General features: G+C 45.7%; 2 protein-coding genes across 4 annotated transcripts in view; both read right to left on the reverse strand.

Moving 5' to 3' along the window:
* Nucleotides 1-7,225, reverse strand: part of arap3 (ArfGAP with RhoGAP domain, ankyrin repeat and PH domain 3) — a 30,568-nt gene extending 23,343 nt beyond the window's left edge. The window contains exon 1 of one of the 2 annotated variants that reach the window (XM_088009328.1): nt 7,042-7,225. The gene's annotated coding sequence lies outside the window, so the exon portion shown is untranslated. The remainder of the gene's footprint in view (nt 1-7,041) is intronic. The other variant, XM_088009326.1, reaches the window with a different exon arrangement.
* A 3,115-nt stretch (nt 7,226-10,340) lies between these two features.
* On the reverse strand, nt 10,341-19,339 carry stard15 (StAR-related lipid transfer (START) domain containing 15). 2 transcript variants are annotated; one of them, XM_014995653.2, is made up of 6 exons: nt 16,727-19,339; nt 13,685-13,832; nt 12,447-12,550; nt 12,136-12,253; nt 12,000-12,052; nt 10,341-11,919 (listed from the first exon to the last, which is right to left on the reverse strand). In XM_014995653.2, the coding sequence occupies exons 1-6, from the start codon at nt 16,871-16,873 to the stop codon at nt 11,704-11,706; spliced, it is 786 nt and encodes a 261-aa protein (XP_014851139.2). In that variant the 5' UTR covers nt 16,874-19,339; the 3' UTR covers nt 10,341-11,703. The 2 variants fall into 2 exon arrangements, with proteins under 2 accessions (XP_014851139.2, XP_087865455.1); XM_088009329.1 differs by lacking the exon at nt 16,727-19,339 and adding an exon at nt 16,117-16,580.
* Between the last annotated feature and the right edge of the window lie 209 nt (nt 19,340-19,548).

Here is a 19,548-nt window from a genome sequence, read left to right on the forward strand (position 1 = left end):
AGAATACCAGTGGTGTTGAGTGGTTTATTTTTCCCTTTGCTGTGACGCACTGCACTGAATTAATCATACCAACATCTCCAGGTTTCTCTTAGTCAACCGGACTGCGGATGTAAAAGAATCGTTTCTTCGCCCTCGGCTTTGTGCGCATTCACAAAATATCCAGATGTAAATAAAAACATGCAACAGCTACATAGACAGTTTTAGTCAGAACCAGGTCTTGCTGCAGGTCCAAGTCCATAAAGGCAAAACTGTAGAATCTGCTCCTGGTCCGACCTTCTCCTGCATCAGAACCTTCTGGGTCAGAGGACCCGAGAGCAGCAGCAGAAAAGAGATCCTGAGAACAATGAGAACAAAAATATCCGCAGAGCGAGGTTGGCAGCGTCCAGCGAGAAGACAAAGCCCAGCAGGAAGTGAGTCACTGCCATTTCCTCCTCTCAACCTTTCCCTCATCCAGACCGCAGCAGCTGCTCCGATCCCAGACCAGCCAGAACCGGGCCAGACCACAGATTCAGGTCAGCCAGAATCCGGACCTTTGCTGGCTTCTCAGGAACTCACCAGCACAGGTGCACAGGAAGTGGTTTCAGCATCCGGATCATCCAGCTAATAGTAGCGGTATTCTAGCTGGGTTCGAGCCCAGCTAGAACCCAGTCTCAGAGCCCCACATCTGACCCGTCTGGCCTGGCAGAACTGGAGCAGAACCATGGCAGCGGACAGGAAGTTGTGGTCTAAAAGAGGAGCAGAGGAAGTCTGCAGCAGCTTCTCTCCTCGTTAGTCAGACGCTCACAGGACGGGCTGAGTCAGCACCGCTTCAGGCCCAAACACACAACTTTTACCACCAGGTTCTGACCCAGTCCAGACTGTGGGTCAAACCCAAGAGCAGCTGGAGTACTATGTCGGTGAGAATACTCAAGAAGTGAGGCAGGAAGTTGGTGAGAGCTGCAGATAAAGAACAAGGAAACACAGCAGGAGGATACGCCACTCCCATCCAACTTCCAGATCCAAACGTAGCTGGAAGACGGGAAGGATCGGATCAGAACCGAGATCCGAAATTCAGACTGATGGACTGAAACTCCAAATACAGACAAAGGGCCAAAGGTCAATCTGATCCTCCACACAGTTTATATTGTTAGTCACTCAAATCACAGCTCTGATGTCGTCTCCATGAGGCTGGCAGAGAGCGATCCGATCAGTTGCTTCAAACCAGCCTGGAGGGCCTCTTCTGCTCCCTGTCACCATTTCCTAACAGCCATCTTCCCAACAGCTTGTCTCTTCACCACCAGAGACTCGTATTCAGAGCAGAGAAGAACCTGTCATGCTCCCATCTCCCCAGAGGAGGTTTTGGTTTGGAGACGTTAACATCCTTGACATTAGCATAAAACAAATCCAAAGTTTTGTTTTCTCTGGTGGAGCAGCTGAAAAACTGGTGAAACGTTGGCAGCGCTGAAGAGACTGAGGCATGATTAAAATCACCAGATATTGCCACAAATGCATTGGAGTGTTGTGTCTGTATCCTAGCAACAACAGAGCTGATGACACCACATGCTGCTGAGGGTGGAAAGTAAACAGCTGCCAAAATAACACTGGTACAACACAGACTGAAGCCCAGTGGGCTGATTTTCAAAACCCGAGACACTGGCAGACAAAAAACCGTCGGAGTACCGGGTTCGACCGGGCCGTGTGTCCATCCACACGGCAAGACCAACACACCACACGAACCGATTTCTTTCGCCGACATTCAGATTTCAGACAGAAAATCCCGTAAAACCCCCTGTAACACACGTGAATTTCGAGTAAACAAACACGGTTTACGACGTAGAAGCAATGGCGACAGTTTGAGTTTATTTTAGGCAATAAAAGATGCAACAAAAAGAAAAGGCGTTGGATGAAGGAGGTGGGGAGCAGCGGCTGTTTGCTGCACTGTGATATGGAGGCGAGTTCGTTTTTCCAGCGTCACCATTTATGTGTTTAGATTGTTTTCTGTTTTGTCGTTTCTTCATCACTTAATTAGTATTTGCCATTTTAATGTTTACAGTTACAATGAGAACAATGAGCACAAAATAATGGTTACAAGTCCAGTTAACTAATTTTAAAACCAATATTTTAAAATGAGTTTTAATCAATGTTTTACTGGTCACAACCTACCTGCAGTGCATGTGGTTAGTCTCAGCGTAAAGCCCTGACTGAATGAACAGCCTTTTCTTTAAGACCTTTATGTCACGTTAATGATGAAAAGTTGGCGGGTTCATCACCTGCGGTACCAGATTCCCTCCAGTTCCTCCTCGTCATTTCTGGTGATATTCCTTGTACGAAATGCTGAGTAAACATTCATGCTGTTTCCACTCATCATCTCCGATGTCCACCGGACTCTCGGATGCGCCATGTTTGGGTTTCCCCTCCGTGCTTACGTCACCACGCTTTCTGATTGGCTACCTGTCACATTCAACAGGCTGCGTTCTCACTCCCACTCGGGAAAAACCCCACAGGCTGCGATGAACTGGCCAAGACAACCCAACCTGTTGAACATGACGGATGTTGGATCGGAGCCGTAACGTCACACATGCAGGATTATCGGTTATCGCAGGAGACGATCTCAGAACGTCGACATCGTGACACCGCACCTACTAATGGCACTTCCGGTGGCACGTGTCATTAGGCGCCACAAGTGCCACTGTCTCCGGGGCTACCTGCCAGTGTTGCCACCATAGACATTGCCACCATGGTTGCCACTGGCTTCGGCAAATGGACTACATGTCCCATGATGCTTTATAACTAGTAGAAGAACTTGAAGACAGACGAAGAAGAAAGAATTTCTCAGGGTTTTTTTTCGCAGAAAGACCTATTTTAGCTGAATTCCTACACTTTTTGTATATCATGTACGATTCGTTCATCCTATTTATTCACTAAAGTTCATCTGAATAATCCAGCCGACTCCTTCCGTCTTTGAATTAATCAAATACACAGCAGGTATCAGGGATGCCATTGGTTTCAGCACCTTTGTAACAGCTGAGTCTGGCTTCCGCTAGAGCTGCCGTTTGGTGTCCAGGATGTTTCAGAGCTGTCACAACTGGTGCCGATGTTCTGGGGGATGGCAGTGACAGTTTTTGGAAAATGTGTTACTTATATTGCCTGTTTATAATTTTTTTTATTTCAATGGTAATTGTATTGGTTAATTATCCGTTTAACACCTTGAATATTTTTGACTTAATTTAATTGAAGGAAGATGGCCAAAGTAATTAAATCTACCACTAAGGCTGCGTTCACACTGCAGCCTGAAGTGACCCAATTCCAACTTTTTTGACGTAATGCGACCTGTATCCGATCTTTTCATGGCAGTGTGAACAGCACAAGTCAGATTCTTTTTCGAATGTGACCCATATCCGATACGTATCCGATTCAAATGCGACCTAACGTCCAGGTCGCATTCATCCGAACTGATCATCACTGATTCTCAAGAAATCTCACTATTCTGCGTCCTGATAAGCGCAAGTGGGAAGAAAAACTTTAACCATGATGGATTATATGAGGATTAAGTTGTTAATATGCTGCTCCGGTTGGACAACAACTTCAAATATGTAAGCTAAGCTCCACCGTTAGCCTCCATGTTTACTTCCACAAACACTGAGCACTTCTTCTTTTTATGGCGGTTGGCAGAACACTGAGAACGCTGACGCTATGGCGCCCTCTACTGCGCATGCGGGACACTTTCAGGTCTTTTGCCCGTTTACACTGCAGAACGCATACAGGTCGCATTTACTGGCAGTGTGAACGCCCTGGCCAAAAAAATCGGAATTGAGTCACTTCAGGCTGCAGTGTGAACGCACTAAGTGTCACTAATACAGTGGAGCTTGTTGAACCCCGTTGGGTTGCCAGATAGGGCTTTGGCCAAGATGGAAATATGTAGTAGTTGTGTAAAACGTATATTGTAGAAATTAATAAAGTTTGAAAAATAATTTTTAAGCATAATGATTATAATTTCTCATGGATGAATAATAAGTTGATCCTGATGTAGTAAATTCACACGTTGACTAAACATGAATTTTACAGAAGACTTCAAATGATTTCAGAGGGATTTTATAATACACAAATATTTTAGTTCTTGGCTACTGAAAACTTAATTATATGTTATTGCTGTTTAAAGTATTTACATGCAATGGCTAATAAATATTGACAAATCAATTACTATGCATATACTTTGTGACATAAACTTTAAAAAATGTTGAAACATATCTGCCAAATAAAATAATATGTAAGCAGCACAATTTGCTTTGAAAATATAATTTGCATCTTAAGTATAACCCAAAGTAATTTTTGTGTCCAAAAATATGTAACAATCTTGTTCTTAATGCTGCTTAAGATTCACACATTGTCAAAGTTTTTGAGGTGTAAATACTTTGTGTTTTGACTTATCAATATTCAATATTGGTGTAAAAAATTTGAAGGTGGTTTAACTTGAAAGTGAAAGTCCTCCTGCTGCCTAGAAAATGCTGTTGAAATGCATTTTGTAGCTCAGATTTTAGTCATTTTCTCATCTTTAAATAAGAAAACTTTGAAGACAATGAACAGAACCAGAAACAAACACAGAGAAGCAACCTTCATGTATGCCACACAAATCTGTAATAAACTTGACAAATAATGAAAAATTGCAGATTTAATTTATTAAATAATAACAAGTAATAACTCTTTAAAACTGGTTAAGAGGCATTTTTGGAAAATTATGATAACATGTTTTTTTTTTTTTTTAAATTGCATTATCTTAAATAAAACACTGAAAGTTATAGTGGCTGCCTGGTCTAGGTTTCCAGTAACAAAGCGTGTTATGAAAGATTAACTGCGCAAATTCGTCATTGTGCCTGTCCAACGTATAACGCTGAGTGGAGCGGTCGACCGCTCTAAGATGGCCGCCCTAAATCTCGTCAGCGACGATAGACGAGAGCGGTCCGTGAGGCGTGGGAGGTGCCGGTATGAGGTAGCGGCCATCCTTGGAAGGCGCCGAAGTCAGTGGCAACACTGACCGCTAGCCCCGAAAACAGCGGCTGCCGTGACACCTGCCACCGGAAGTGCCACGGTAGGTGCGGTGTCACGATTTGCGCCTGCTGTTTCTCAACGTCGAACATTCTGAGATCGTCTTAAGGGGAAAATCAGGGCAAAAAAAAATCGTGCAGCGTGATCTGGGCTTAAGGTACCGAAACAATGACCTTTGACCCCATAACAGCCTGCAGCCTGCGTGGACTGACACTGATTAGTGTTTTCCTCCTTGGTTGGCTGTAGAACCAGAACCAGGACGACTTTCCGGAACCGATGGAACCGTGTAGCAGATCCAAAACACCAGCAGCTCTACACATGAAGGTAGTTCAGTGGCCTAGTCAAAGTTCAGACTGAGATCCCGTTAAGATGCTGCAGCCTGACCTTCAACGGGCTGGAAAACCTTCTATAAGAGGGTCAAAGTTCATCCTCTGGGATGGGCGGTGACTAGTTGTTGGGTCAGGGTGTGAATACTTCTCCACAAAGGGTCCAGTCGGTTCTGAGAGACGAACCCGGCCTGGCCCGACCCGGCCCACTTCAGGAGCAGCATTCCTGTCATTCCAGCCCCCGCTGCTTTTCTGGGATCCGTAAATCTGCAGCAGCAGCATCCGGGCCGGGTCAGGACGTCCTCCTCACAGGCAACCCCGATTAGATCAGAACCGCAGCGTTATCACCGTCTGAGTTCCCAGGAAAAAGTCCAGTCCTGATCCGAACCAGCTGGTCCGGTTCTAATGCCTCTGAACCGGAACAACAGAACCTTCTGGATCTACAAGCCGGTCTACAGAACCGGTTCAGAACCTCCTCACCTCCAGGCGTTTCTCTGACCGCCCTCTTAGAGATGTCCAGGTGTGGGCTCTGGGTATAAACTGGGAGTACTGGGAGTACTGGGAGTACTGGGAGTAGTGAACTGGTTGTGGCTTCAGCTGGAGCTCCAGTGAGGCTCCGAGGACAGACAGAACAACGGAGACGCTGTTCCACCGAGAACAGAGCGCCGATTGTTTCTGACGACTGGAGACACACACTGGGAGGACTGGGGCTGCAGATTGGTTCCTCTGGTTCTGGAGCTGCTGGGTCCGGTTCCTCCATCAGCCTCCAGTTGGGTCATGTGATCGGCGGTTCTGCTGATCTGATTGGCCGATCAGAAGCAGTCTGGAGGTTCTGATTCTGCTTCAGGTTCAGGTTCTGGTTCTCCAGGTTCTGATTCTGCCCCAGTCTTTTCAGTCAGTAAAGTTGGACCTGAAGCTTCCAGAACCGACCCAACAAATAGATCCCAGATCCTGGATCAGAACCACAGACTGACCCAAATGGAGGACCTGGAAGGTTCTGTTCAGGAGAGACAGAGCTCATCAGAACCTCAACAGATTCTGGAGTAAACCCACAGAACTAGACAAGAGGAGATGCTGCAGATGCTCCATCAGTCTGCTGGGAGCAGAACCAGAACCAGAACCTGAAGAGCCTCAACAACCCGATAAAGAAGGCTGGTTCTGTTTGGTTCTGTTTGGTTCTGTTTGGTTCTGTTTGGTTCTGACTGTGGAACCTCTGGAGGTGACGATGCATAGAAGGATTCTTCATAAAATCAAAAAACTTCATAAAGCCTCTGACCGTCGTCTCCATCAGCGTGTCTTCAGTCAGAGGCTCCTCCAGATTCGCTGTGACACAGACTGCTGCAGGAAGGATCGCAGGCACCTCTTCATCATCTTCCTCTTCCTCCAGAGAAGAGGAAGAACTGAACTCCTTCAGAACACCTTGAAGGAGTTCTGACTGATCTGGGCTCAGAAACCAGAACCGGACCTGCAGTCAGAACCCAAGACCACGCCCTCACCTGTCCAGGTGTTTTCAGCAGACCGTTCAGCCCAACAAGCTCCAGACTTCCAGAACTGGACCTGTCAGGGTCTGGGTTTTACCTGCTCTGGTTCTGGTTCTGACTGAACCTGGAACCTGCTTTGGTTCTGCCCCCATGTGTTCAGAACAGGTTCGGTCCGCTTCCCAGTGTCAGTAAACTGGTTCTAACTTTCTCACCTCTGATCCGGTCTGCTCTGTAATCCGGTCCAGTCCGGTTCCTGGTTCTGGTCCGGTTCGGCTCTGAGGTTCGCTGCTGGTGTCGGTTCCGGTAAATCCGCCAGTACAACCCCGAGTCGGGCTGGGTCGGACTGGGAGCTCTGGCAGGAGAAGCTCCGCTCTGACCGGAGGAAAACAGCTGCCGGCAATATTAAACTGCTGCAGCTTCCGGTGTCTTTCACAATAAGAGGCGCGAATCTGCACACCGCTTCCGGTTGAGATAAATCAGATGTAAGACTGACCAGTTATCAGATTTAGTTGAGCAGGGAGCTTATAGCTTCACCGGGTCATAGGACATAGGAAATACAAAGTAAATGGAAATATATTTAAATTTGGCCTTAAATTATTGTTTAATGTTAAAATGAGAATATGATTTTCATTTGTTCATATCAGTTCATATCAGACTGAAATCTCAGAAAAATGAACAGAAACAGTTTTGATCAGCTAATTATGTGAATATTAATTAGCTATAAATATACAGTTGAAACCAGAAGTTTACATACACCCAGTGAAATAATGCAGGAAAGAATCTGTCAGATTTATTTATTCAGGTCTTCAAAATCAAAAGTTTACATACTTCTCCTCAGCGTTTGGCAGCGTCGCCTGACTCTGGGTTTCCTTCAGCAAGCTTCTCACTACAGTTTTCTGGAGTTCTGTTCCATTCCTCCTGACAGAACCAGGTCAGGAGTTCTGACGGGTCCGGTAGAACCGGGTCAGGTTTGTCGCTCTGACTCACCTTTTTATTTGTACCGTCTGGAAGCTTTTACTTCCTGCTAATGTCTTTAGATGTTGCTTCAGTATTTCCTCATAATGTTCTTTTTTCATGATGCCATCTATTTATGAAGTCCACCAGTTCCTCCTGCAACAAAACAGGCCCACAGCATGATGCTGCCACCACCGTGCTTCACCGTAAGGCTGGTCTCAGCGCCTCTGTTTGTAACCATGGTCATCATGTAATAACAGTTCAGGATGTTTCTTCACAGAAGAAGGACTTTGTCCTTCTGGACATCTGAATACAGAAATCAGGTTTTATGCTTTATTAGACTTTATTAGAGTAATCAATCAACCAATCAGTCAAGTTTATTTATGGCTTCTATCTGAGCGACGTTTCAGCTCATAGACCAGGTCTTAAACCAGGTTTAAATTAGTTTGACAGGAACAGGGTAATGAGAGAAGGGAAGACATGCGGCAAATGTCGCGACCACCGCCATGAGGACTCAATATGTGGGTCGTGCTTTGCCCCTGCGCCACCACAGCACCCTGTTTGGATGTAGTTTGACCTGGTTTGGACCTGGAGCAACCCGTCCATCTCAGTTGGTCCTAGCAGACGGTCATCAGGAGCGCCTCCCAGCTGGTCAGATGCAGATGAGTGTTTCTGAGCTGCCCGGTGCAGAGGAAGTCCTGCAGGACGCGGCATCCTGTCCTCAGCGGTGAGGAGCTGATGGTGGTGGTGGAGTTTCCTCTTGGCCCAGCAGACAGGAAACAGGAAGCGGCTGAGACAATAAGCGGCATTCCTCAGCGGCTGACGGAGGAAACGATCACATCGAGTTTTCCTCATCAGGGCAGGAAGAGCAGCCAGAGCTGCTCCTCATCTGATCTTGGATTGTCACAGCTCTATAGGTAGAGCAGGTTCCCCACAGCGCCACCCTGTGGACACCCTGCCATTCCTACAACTCATGTTGAACCAGATTCTCTGAACAAACATCCCCCGGGTTTAATCTGTTGGTTCTCAGAGAAATTAAACAACCAAATTTTCCTCATTATTTAGAGTTAATTCTTTTCTTTTTATAAGATTTCTTTATGTGACGTTTTTACTCTAAATGTGTTGTTTATGTTGAAGAGCGGAGCTAAGACTGCTGCAGTCAGTAAACACAGAAACACATTTACCTACAGGCAACCAAGCGAACAGTCATGTTGGACTTTAGTCATGAATCTGAGCAAACAGAGGCTGCATGATTCTCCAAGGCTCGGTTCTAGAACTCTTTTATTCAACACATTAAGCCTCTGATCATTTCCTGCCGGGCATTAGGTCACTTCCTGTTGGTAAAAGGATGGAGCTTTAGATGTTGTTCATCTTTCTGGACCTAAACGGATTTTATCAGCTCTGAATCATGTGAACTCCTCAGGCCTTCAGAGACGAACTTGTTCAGTCCGTATTCCAGAACCAGAATTCATCGGCTCCGGATTTACGACTATGATCAGGAAACACAGAAACCTTTCAAAGTTTATCAGTTCTTAGGTGTTCAACTGGTTAAAGTTGACATTTTAAAGCAGGGGTCCCCAAACTACGGCCCGCCACGTCATTTGATCCCCTGAACAATGCCGGATCCGGCCCGCCTCCTCATACCAGAGAGCATTCAGTGTTTTTTTTTTCATATATTGTATTTTCCGGTTTACATGTGGATTTTTCTTCAACCACCAGGGGGCTCTTGAGCAGATGTGAAACTAACTTTCCCTCAATGGTCCCAGTCACCGTTTCACTCACGGTTTTTTCCATTTGCATTCTGGGTAAAAATCTATCTAAAAGCGCGAATGTGTCGTCGCCCCATCCCCCCCCCCCGACAAGAATTTTCTAAGGTTTCTTTCTTCAAAAACTAAGACCGGCCCCCGACCAGAGAAAGGAACAGCTATGTGGCCCTCGCAGGAAAAAGTTTGGGGACCCCTGTTTTAAAGCTTTTTTCTTAATCTTGGTCTTCTGCTAGTTTTCTTCTTCCAGCTGTCCACCAGAGGGCGCTGCAGGCCAGGCAAATCCTGAAGTTCCTGCAGAAACAAGCGGCTGCTGATGAGCTACAGTCACAGATTAACAGCAATAATCTGCATTATTTTGCCTTTTAGAAGAGAAAAAGCAACTGAGTTCATTTTTCCAAGTCATATTTTCACCTTGTTCATTCATTTATAAATGTCGCAGTTTCAAACTAAATATTAGAAAGCTGAATAGTTAGCTAAATTTAGCTAATATACACTTGCAGAGTGGACTATCAAAATAAAAGGTTGTGCTTGAGAAATTTTATATAAGCTAAACATTGATCTTACATTCTTATGAATAAAATAGTGAAATCATGACTGAAAACTGAACTCCTTTCTTACAATGGGCTAAAATGACTCAGATTATGCTGTTAATGTGTAACGTTAAAACAGCGCCCCCTATGTTTGGCTGCAAACAGACCAGGTCCTACAGCAAACCTTCATGACTCCGAGGTCCCAGAAACCAGCAGGATGACATCATCACCTCCAGGTGTGGACCAGTGACTCACAGGGACGGAGGTACAGGAACCTTTATTGATCACGAGCATCGATCTGATCATCTTTCTAATTAATAACATTTTAATCTGGTCTAAAAGGTAAAAAAAAATGTTTCAGTTTAATTCATTAAAGAGGAATTGGTTTCTGTTCAACACATGAAGCATCCTTAAATTTCACAGAAAGTCTGGAAAGATCTACAAAATGATTATTTACCGATTATAATTTATTAGAATTGAATTTAAACTAGAAGATCACTGGAAAAAAACTACAGTTTGGAAAAAAATCTGATCTAAGCGCTCCATTAGAAAACCTGGAAGGAACTCCTGGAAAACCTGGAGTCTAGGGGTACTGAGGTCAAAGGTTGAGAAGCTGAGATAATCAGAGGGTGAACCTGAGAGGACAGACAGCCGGACCATGGCGTACACCAGGGGTGTCCAAAGTGCGGCCCGGGGCCATTTGTGGCCCGGCTGGTGCAGCAGGTTGGTGCAGATGAAGATGTTTTGTTTTAATCAATTATCATTTTCTTGCAATGGAAAAGATAAGTACAACAATATTTGTGTTTTTATAAGAAAGTTTTATAATTAGTAGAGCCTAATTTTTCTACAGACTTTCACTGGTGACCACATCCTGTTCCTATAACTGAGAATCAATTTGCTATAAAAATTATTTGTAAACTAGATATTTCTCTTTTACAGCAAAATCCTTTTCATGGTTTGGATTACAGTGAACAAGCTCCCTTACCTACAAAAATATTGGATGAGTATTTGCTTTATTTTGTATTTTTATTTTATTTTCTTGGTCCATTTCAGTGTTTCTCCACCTGGTCCTCAGGCCCCCTGTCCTGCATGTTTTAGGTGTTTCCCTTCTGCCACCTGAATCGTATCTCTGGGTGATTAACAGGCCTCTGCAGTACCTGATGGTCATGCAATCATTTGAATCAGCTGTTCTGGAATAGAGGCTCATCTAAAACATGCAGAGCAGGGGGGCTGAGGACCAGGGTTGAGAAACACTGATCTATTTAATACTTTTGACCTACATGACAAAAAGTTTGGACACCCCTGGTGTAGACAGGTCAGTGCGTTAAGGCCCCAACATACTCAGGCGAACTGTGCAGATTCCACGAACGGCGCGGACAGAAGTACGCTCGAGTATGTTGGGGCCTTTAGTGTGTGGACAGCTTGGTCAGCCTAGGGTCAGTCTGTGGACGACCTTTGGTCATTCAGAGGTCACGGTGTGGACAGAAGGTTTCGGGGTGGAGGCAGAGGACAGGGACAGACACTGGAGGACTGGCAGTGGGAAACATCTCCAGCAGGAGGAGATCAAGCAAACCAACAACCAGTGGGTGAGAGGAGGACAGTCCCTCGGGAGCCTGAGGACGGCCTAGGTCTCCTCGTCGTCGCTGTGCTGCGCCTTCTCCTCGCTCACGCCGCTCTCATCGATGTTCTCCAGAGAGTCCGCCCGCTGCAGCGTCAGGTCCGCCGGGCTGATGGAGGGCAGCGTGTTCTGCTCTGGGTACATCCACGGCTTCAGGGTCGGGTCGTGTTTCCGCTTCCACTCTGGGTACTTCAGAGACGCCTTGTAGATCTTCCTCATGGCCTGGAGGGACAGAGACGGCAGGACAGGGTTGGACAGGGGACAGAGACGCCATCTGCGGGAGGAACCGGACCAACTTTTACCTTCGGAGCCACGAAGTGAGAGACTCTGTTAACGACCCACTTTGGTAAAGAGCCTGCAGGACATAGGAGGGGACAGGACTTACAGTCAGGTCTCTGGGAAGACAGAACAGAGGACAAAACTGTCTTCCTGCCTCACCTCGGGGATCCACCTGGGTCAGGTAGTAGAGGGTGGAGCTGGTGGCACTGTTGGATTGGATCAGGTAGCCCGTCAGCAGGGACACGGCTCGGACATAGTCCTTCTTAGGAGGATGTTGCTATGGAGACGAAGAGGATTTTAACGTGGGAAAGCAATGTGACGACTTCCTGTGGTTCTTGTAAAACATGATCCGTCTGCCGTGACTAAAGAGTTGCAAACATGCTGCTGAACTCTACAGGGAACAGGAGACGGGTCAGTACTTTCCAGAACCTCTGTCTGCAACTCGACCTCCACCAGCAGCAGACACTAACCGGGTGTTTGACAGAGTAGTTGATGATCATGTAGTCGCTGCCGAGTGGAAGCCAAGACCGCATCGTCACAAAGTCTCGGTTCTTCAGAGGCGTCGGGCATTTCCCTTCAAACAGACACCAGAGGGGGAATAAATGAAGTCATCCTATCCAAGTTGAACTGTTCATGTTCAACATCCAGCCAAAGTTGAATCACTTTCCACAGGAAGTGACCGCAAAAACCAGGAATCTGCTCATAGACGTCTCCTCTGCCCACCAATGAGGGAAAACTTCTACAACATTCAGACCCGATTGGATGTTTTTACTTAATATTTAGACATCAGTGGAGACATTTTGGCTTTCCACGTTCTAAGCTTTTCTCTTTGCTGTCTTGCCAATAGGTTTAGCATGAAAGTAGAGTTGGAGGAATCCAACCTGCATTGGGAACAAGAATTATGTTGATGCTGCTCCTTCTTTAGCCTCAAACCACCAGTACCCTCTACTCCTGCAGTGGGTGCTGCAGGATACCGGTCGTAGGCATTCTGGAGGTCCACAACACACACAAGGAGGGACAACCAAACTCCCAAAACACCTCGGCACCTTTAAGGAGTAAAGACCTATTTCAATGTTCCTTGTCCAGGATGAAGACAGCACCATAAACTGAGCCTCTCAGGGAGGCTGAGAAGTCTGACCTTCAATAGCTGGAGGATGCTCTCCACAAAAACTGTGATCACTCCGTAGGTGGCATCCCAATCCTACATCTGCCTATGAAAAGGTATGGCCAAAAGAGACCAAAGAATGTCCAGAGCCTCCAGAACCATCCTCACTCCAAAACTTTACAATATCCTCAATGCAAGTCAGACGTTCCTCTCCAAAGCCTGGAATGGCACCTGATGTTTCCTTTCTGAGTCACTGAGAGCATTTCTACAACTTCCTTGAGCTCTGAGCCAACATGTGATTAGCTCTGAGCTAGGTAGCTACATGTTTACTTTGCAAATTAAATATTGCATTTGAAACTGTGACACTAATAAATGAATGAATAACATACTGATATATGACTATATGAACCCCATTTCTTCTGACGGGCTAAATAACCCAAATTATTGCTGTTAATTTTTAACAGTGTAACTTTACAAATGTAACCCCATAAACAGCCAATCAATACGAGACTTTCTTCTATTTTTATGATTTGAATGTCGAGGCTGGTCTGGTTTTAAGTCAGATTCTGGGATAAAGTCTGGAGTGGGTCCAGCGGTACTGACAGGAGTAATATCCCACGTCTGCGTTGACCGTCAGTCTGCCGATGTCGTAGGTGTCGATCATGTTGGTGTCCCACTTCTTCCGGTAGCTGGTGTCATGGAGGACGTCGTACAGCGTCTCTGCCGTCACGTCTTTGCACACGATCCTCATCTGGAACAGAGACAGAGAAGAACCGGTTTCACCAGAACCAGGACATTCAGAGCAGAACTTGGACCTAAAGGTCAGAGGTTGTGGAAGCAGAACCATCATCACCAGCTTCCATTGGATGGCCACCCTCCCATCCACCAGGTGGCTCCTCCACCCGTTCCCAGTACCATGACTCCAGGCTGGGTCACCTGAACTTCTTGTGTTGGGTTCTGTTCTTTAGGAAAGTGAAGTCTAAAGTTCAACTCTCACATGACCTCTGAAGGAGACACTTGATCGCTGCCTTGCTCAGAGGAAGGCCGGCTGATCAGGTGCTGTCAGGTGATCTGGAAGCTCAGGTGGAGCTGAGCAGACGGAGTCATTCATCTTTAATGAAGAAGGAAGAGAAAACTCAACAAACTACAACAACAAACCCAGAGGAATTAGCAAGAACAAGCAGCTAGACAGGAAGTCCTCCAATCTGAGGAACCGACCACAGGATCTCCATGGGCTTCAAACCTCCAGATGTCAACTTTCTAAACTTTGAGCCACTTGGTTCTAACTTCAACCTTGTGATCCAGTTCACCATCATGCTGGAGAACCATTAGATCATCAACAAGCTGTTCCCAGGGAACGTCTTGATCCAACTCTTCATCCAAGTTTGACTGTAAATGTGGTGAAAACTTGAGAGCTGGGAGGTGATGCTATCAGATGAGAACAACCCACATCTGAAGACTGAGACATCTCTGAGGATCTAAAGACTCCTAAGGTGTGTGTGATGAAGATCAGGATGATGATGAGCTGCAGGTACCACCCAACCTACATCAGACTGCTAGTGGCTGTTACCTCTGAACAACCTTCCAGGAACTCTGTCCAGGAGTTAAACTGCAGCCTTCAGCCTCTTCTTCCTCACTGGTTACTGGATACCATGGGAGGTGGCCACTACCTGCAGGACGTCATCTTTTCCAGGCTGTAATCTTTCAGGGCTGTCAGGCTCAGCTGGACGGCTGTCATTGGATCCGTGTAATTCAATCAGCAGAACTCAGGAACTGCATCAATCATTCAGGAGGTCCTGAGCTTCATCACCCAGCTGCCGCGACTCATCAGGAGGCAATGATGCCGGTTCAGGGCATCTATGACAAATTCTATGGGGGTTCAGGGCATCTACACCGGGATTGGAGTATCTACGCACATCTTCGACAGATTCTGGGTGTCTACGCAGGGCTTAAGGCCTCTTCGAAGGGTTCAGAATGTGTTGGTCGGGTTTGGGGCGCTTTGGCCAGGCGTCCTGGCTGGTTCAAACCCACAGCTTCTCCTGATAAAACCTTCTGGAAAAATTGCTTCAGACTGCAGACCCTATGGACAATCCAGACCCAGAGTTGGTTGAACACCAACCATTTGAGTTACTGAACAATTCAATCTTTAACCAATGAAGGAGATTTGAATGGTTCCTTCTATCAGCTCCTCCTCTTTCCTGATGATCTCAACATCCAGGTCTGGGTTGGAGCCTCTCCAGCTGTTTTTCCAAACACTTCCTCCACTCATTTCAAAGTAACAGCTTCCTGTTGTTGCAAATAAAACCACAAATTCTGCAGAGTTTCTGATCGATTCTTCATCTAGAAGAACTGCAAAACTCCACAGTTCTTCCGTGACTGCCAGTCAGGGGGGTCCATCAGAACTTCCTGGATCGACTCAGGTAGATTCAGGGGACAGAGATGGTCAGCTGGTCTTCACAGTGACCTCAACCTTCAGATAGCTCCAGCTTCACATGGAGGTCAAACATCTCCTCACTCAGCAGGAGAACCATCAGGTGAGGTCATGACCTCACCTGAGCAGAACCACCTGGAGGCTCACGCAGGTCCAGAGCCGAGCAGGGAGGCCGACCCCCGGAGGAGATGAACCGGAGAAGCTGGAGGTCCAGAGAAGAAGACGATAGATTTCTGCAATGATCCAGATCTGCTCTGACCTTTGACCTCCTGAATGCAGACAGTGCCTACATTACCCACAATGCACCAGCAGCAGGTTCCTGGGCGTGTCCTCCGTACGCTGCTGTAAGGTTTCAGCTGAAGCACAGCAGAACCTCACAACACTGACTGGAACTGGTCCAGATCCTGCCAGAACCAGAACCAGGATGTGTTTTCTTCATAAACAGAACCACCAGTTTCTGGAACAGAACCATGAAAAGGGTCTTGTGGTCCATAAGCTAGTCGGACCAGAACATTGGTCCGACTAGCTGTGAAGCTTAAAAAGTACAGAAGCAGAACCGGGCCCTGCTGGTTTTTTGATAACAAAGAGTCAAACTGCTGCGGACCTCGTAACCCGCCTGGAAACTGGACCGGGCTTTCCTCCGGATCCGGTTTCAGCTCCCGTTTCAGATGTTTCCATGTGTCATTCGGGTTCTGATGACCTCATTCCTCAGAAGGTCCGGTGGTACCAGGTCAGCAGGTTCTGGAAAAGTTCACATTATAGTTCTGGGTTTCTGAGGAACCCAGAGCTACACACAAACACAAACACACACACACACACACACACACACACACACACACACACACACACACACACACGTTTGTGTTGCTATCTTTGTGGGGACTTTCCATTGACTTCCATTCATTTCTACAGCCTAAACCTGACCTTTACCCTTTTCCTAACCCTAACCAACCAAAACTCAATTCATACCTTAGCCCTAACTCTGACCCCTGACCCAAAAACAGGGTTTCCCCTTGTGGGGACCAGGCTCAGGTCCCCACGAGGAGCAACTGGTCCCCACAATATGTCAGGAAAATCGTCCCCACAAGGTATTACAAACACACACACACACACACAGCGGACGGAACCAGCAGGAAAGTCTCATCTGCAGCAGCTGAGGTTGAAGTGAAATGTTTCCTGGAGCTTTTATTGTGAAGGTCTCCCAGGTGAGTTACCTTGATCTTCTGGACCGAGCTGCTGTCCTGCTCGCGGCACCACACCGTCACTCCGCCCTTGTTGTACCGGCTGCTCCATCCGTCCGGACTCAGACACTGATCCTTAAAGGAGGAGAAGTCCGAGTCGTCCGGGATCCGAACCGGCATCTCCGATCAGTCAGGCCGCCTGGTTCCGGCGCTCCGAGCAGAACCGGACCGGAGGAGGAAGAACTGAACCACAGAGACCAGCAGCGGGTCCTGGAGCGGGTCAGAGAGCAGAACCTCAGGCTGAGCCGGACAGGAACTCCTGTCTGACCAACGCTGGGTCCAGGTTCGGGTCGGGTCTGAGATGCAGCAGGTGATGCTGCAACTTTTATCCGCCTCCTGCTGCACAGATAGGTCAGACAGTCAGATCTCTCACTCCGCTTGAAAACAGTGGATCAGGTTCTGGCTCAGGTAGAACCCGTCCCACCTGGCACCAGAAATTCCCAAACCAAAGAGACCCAGACATCCATGGGTCAAAGTTACGCAGTAAAAAAAATTAATAATTTGGGTTATTTTAGTCAGGAAAAAAAGAGTCATAATTTCACCTTATTCATTCAAATGTTTAGCTCAGGATTCGGTCTCACAAACTTTTATAAAAAAAAGTTCTTAAAACCCAGCTTTTATTTTGATAGTTCTGCTTGTCGGCCAGTGAATTTTCATATTAGCCAAACATTTGAAGCTAAGTTGTTAGCTTCAAACTAAATAAAGGAAGGTACTTAGTATAGAGCTAAATATTTATGGCATTAAATATTTAGCTAATTAAATGTTTAGGTTGAAACTAATTTATAAACGAGTGAATGAAGTGGTGAAAATATGACTGAAATTTAACAAAGTGCTCGGATCTGACCAAATCTGATGGACCCTAAAACATCTCATATAATCATGTCAAGGTTGTAACTTTCAGTTTAATCGGCAGCTAACAAAATTGTAAAATAAATAAATAAACGAAGTCTTGTGTGGAGGTCTTCTTTGTTTTGTGTGTTATTTTAAACACTAACAGAATGGGTCCTTTTCCTACTTTTCTCTCTTATGCCTGACAAATAAAAGTCAGTCACCAAACACAGTTTTCCAACACGTTGTGTGTATTTATCATTTTTCATTCCTGATATAATGGAAACTGGCTGATAGGGCACCAAAAAACAAGACTTCCTGAAAAGATGAGAGTGTCGGCTTTCTGGAAAAATCCCGTCCTAATGTAAAATATGACAGATTATTGGATTAAGAAAATTTCTAGTATACTACATGCTATCGCACATGACAATCTTTGAGAATTTGGAAACAGTGGCTCTTTATTTCCCAAAGTTATGGGAAGGAGAGAATGGATATTTCAGCTACCTGAAATAATCTGTTCCGCCTCCATAAAATGGGAACAAATTAATTTACTACCAAGTCTTTAGCTTTGTTTATTCCTTTCATCATTAACAATAAATCATGTAAGTTTAAAAACATTTGCTCACTATTTGCCAAAGTTGTGAGGGGAAACCATATATTTGAGCCTACACTCATCTTTTCAGGAAGTCTAATCTTCGTCTCTTGCTATCAGCAGCTTCCGTCCTCTTATATTAACGATGAAAAATTATAAATTCACACAATGTGTTGGAAAACTGTATTTGGTGACTTACTTTGTTGTCAGGGTGACAAAAGTAGCAACAAGACCGATTCGTTTGGTGAGTAAAAACAACACAAAACAGCGTAAGAAAACCTCGTTCATTTATTTATTTTACGATTTTGTTATTGCTTCTTTTTAAACAGCAGCTGATTAAACTGAATGTTACAACCTTGACATGATTATATGAGTTGGTTTCACCGAGAAATCGATCAGAAGCGCCGTGAAAATGAACGGATCCTCTCAGGCTGCAATGCGCGCTCCCGACACAGGGGGGCAGAATTTCGCACAAGACCTCTTCAGGCTTAAAAATCCAACCGAGGTGCTGCGGTGGCGCAGGGGCAAAGCACAACCCACATATGGAGGCCTTAGTGGCGGCAGTCGCAGGTTCTCTCATTACCCTATTAACCAATAAATCGATCAATCAGTGAATCATTCATTGTCCGCTGTGGTTCAGCGTAACTCATCTGTTCAGGAGAGGATCTATGAGGTGCTTTCAAGTGCAGCTCAGAGATCTCCTGTCTGGATGACATCATCAGGGTCACCTGCTGACAGGTAAGCCTCATCTGGTTTCTGATTGGTCCGTCTGAGGATGCAGTTCAGGTAAACTTCCTGTTCCATCTGACAGGATGGTTCTGGAAGCACAGCTTCCGGTCCTCCACGGATCTAAAGGTTCAGTACATCTGATGAATCCCAGAGAAAGTCTTCTGCGAGTCCATCAGTTCATTGGATCTTCATTCTCTGTAGCCGGGTCGGTCCAGTTTGATGAACAGAACTCTAGAACAGATTACATTTAAATCACATCCAGTTAAATTATAATCCCAGATTCTCACATAAAAATTCCTCAATAATATCAGGTCCATCAGAACCCAGAGGTTCTGATGGGTCCAGAGGTTCTGTAGAACGGGTCGGTGGTTCAGCGGTTCCTGATCATTTTTCTTCTGAGTAATTTCTTCAGCCAAGTTCTGATCCGATTCTTCAAAAATACATTTAAAACCGGAAGCAGCGTCTCGATGACGCGTCACATAATTTGCATATTTGGTCATGTGATCCAGACCAATAGATTTAAAACATATGAAACATCTAGAACTGTAGATCATGAATGTAATCATGTAAAAGATTTGAACTAAAGGAAGGCAAACATGAATCGGATTTATTTTAACAGTTAAAAACATTTGAAACATGAAAAACT

Source organism: Poecilia mexicana, unplaced genomic scaffold, assembly GCF_051168715.1.
Source record: "Poecilia mexicana isolate PSO_F unplaced genomic scaffold, ASM5116871v1 scaffold_10, whole genome shotgun sequence".
Lineage (NCBI taxonomy): Eukaryota > Metazoa > Chordata > Actinopteri > Cyprinodontiformes > Poeciliidae > Poecilia > Poecilia mexicana.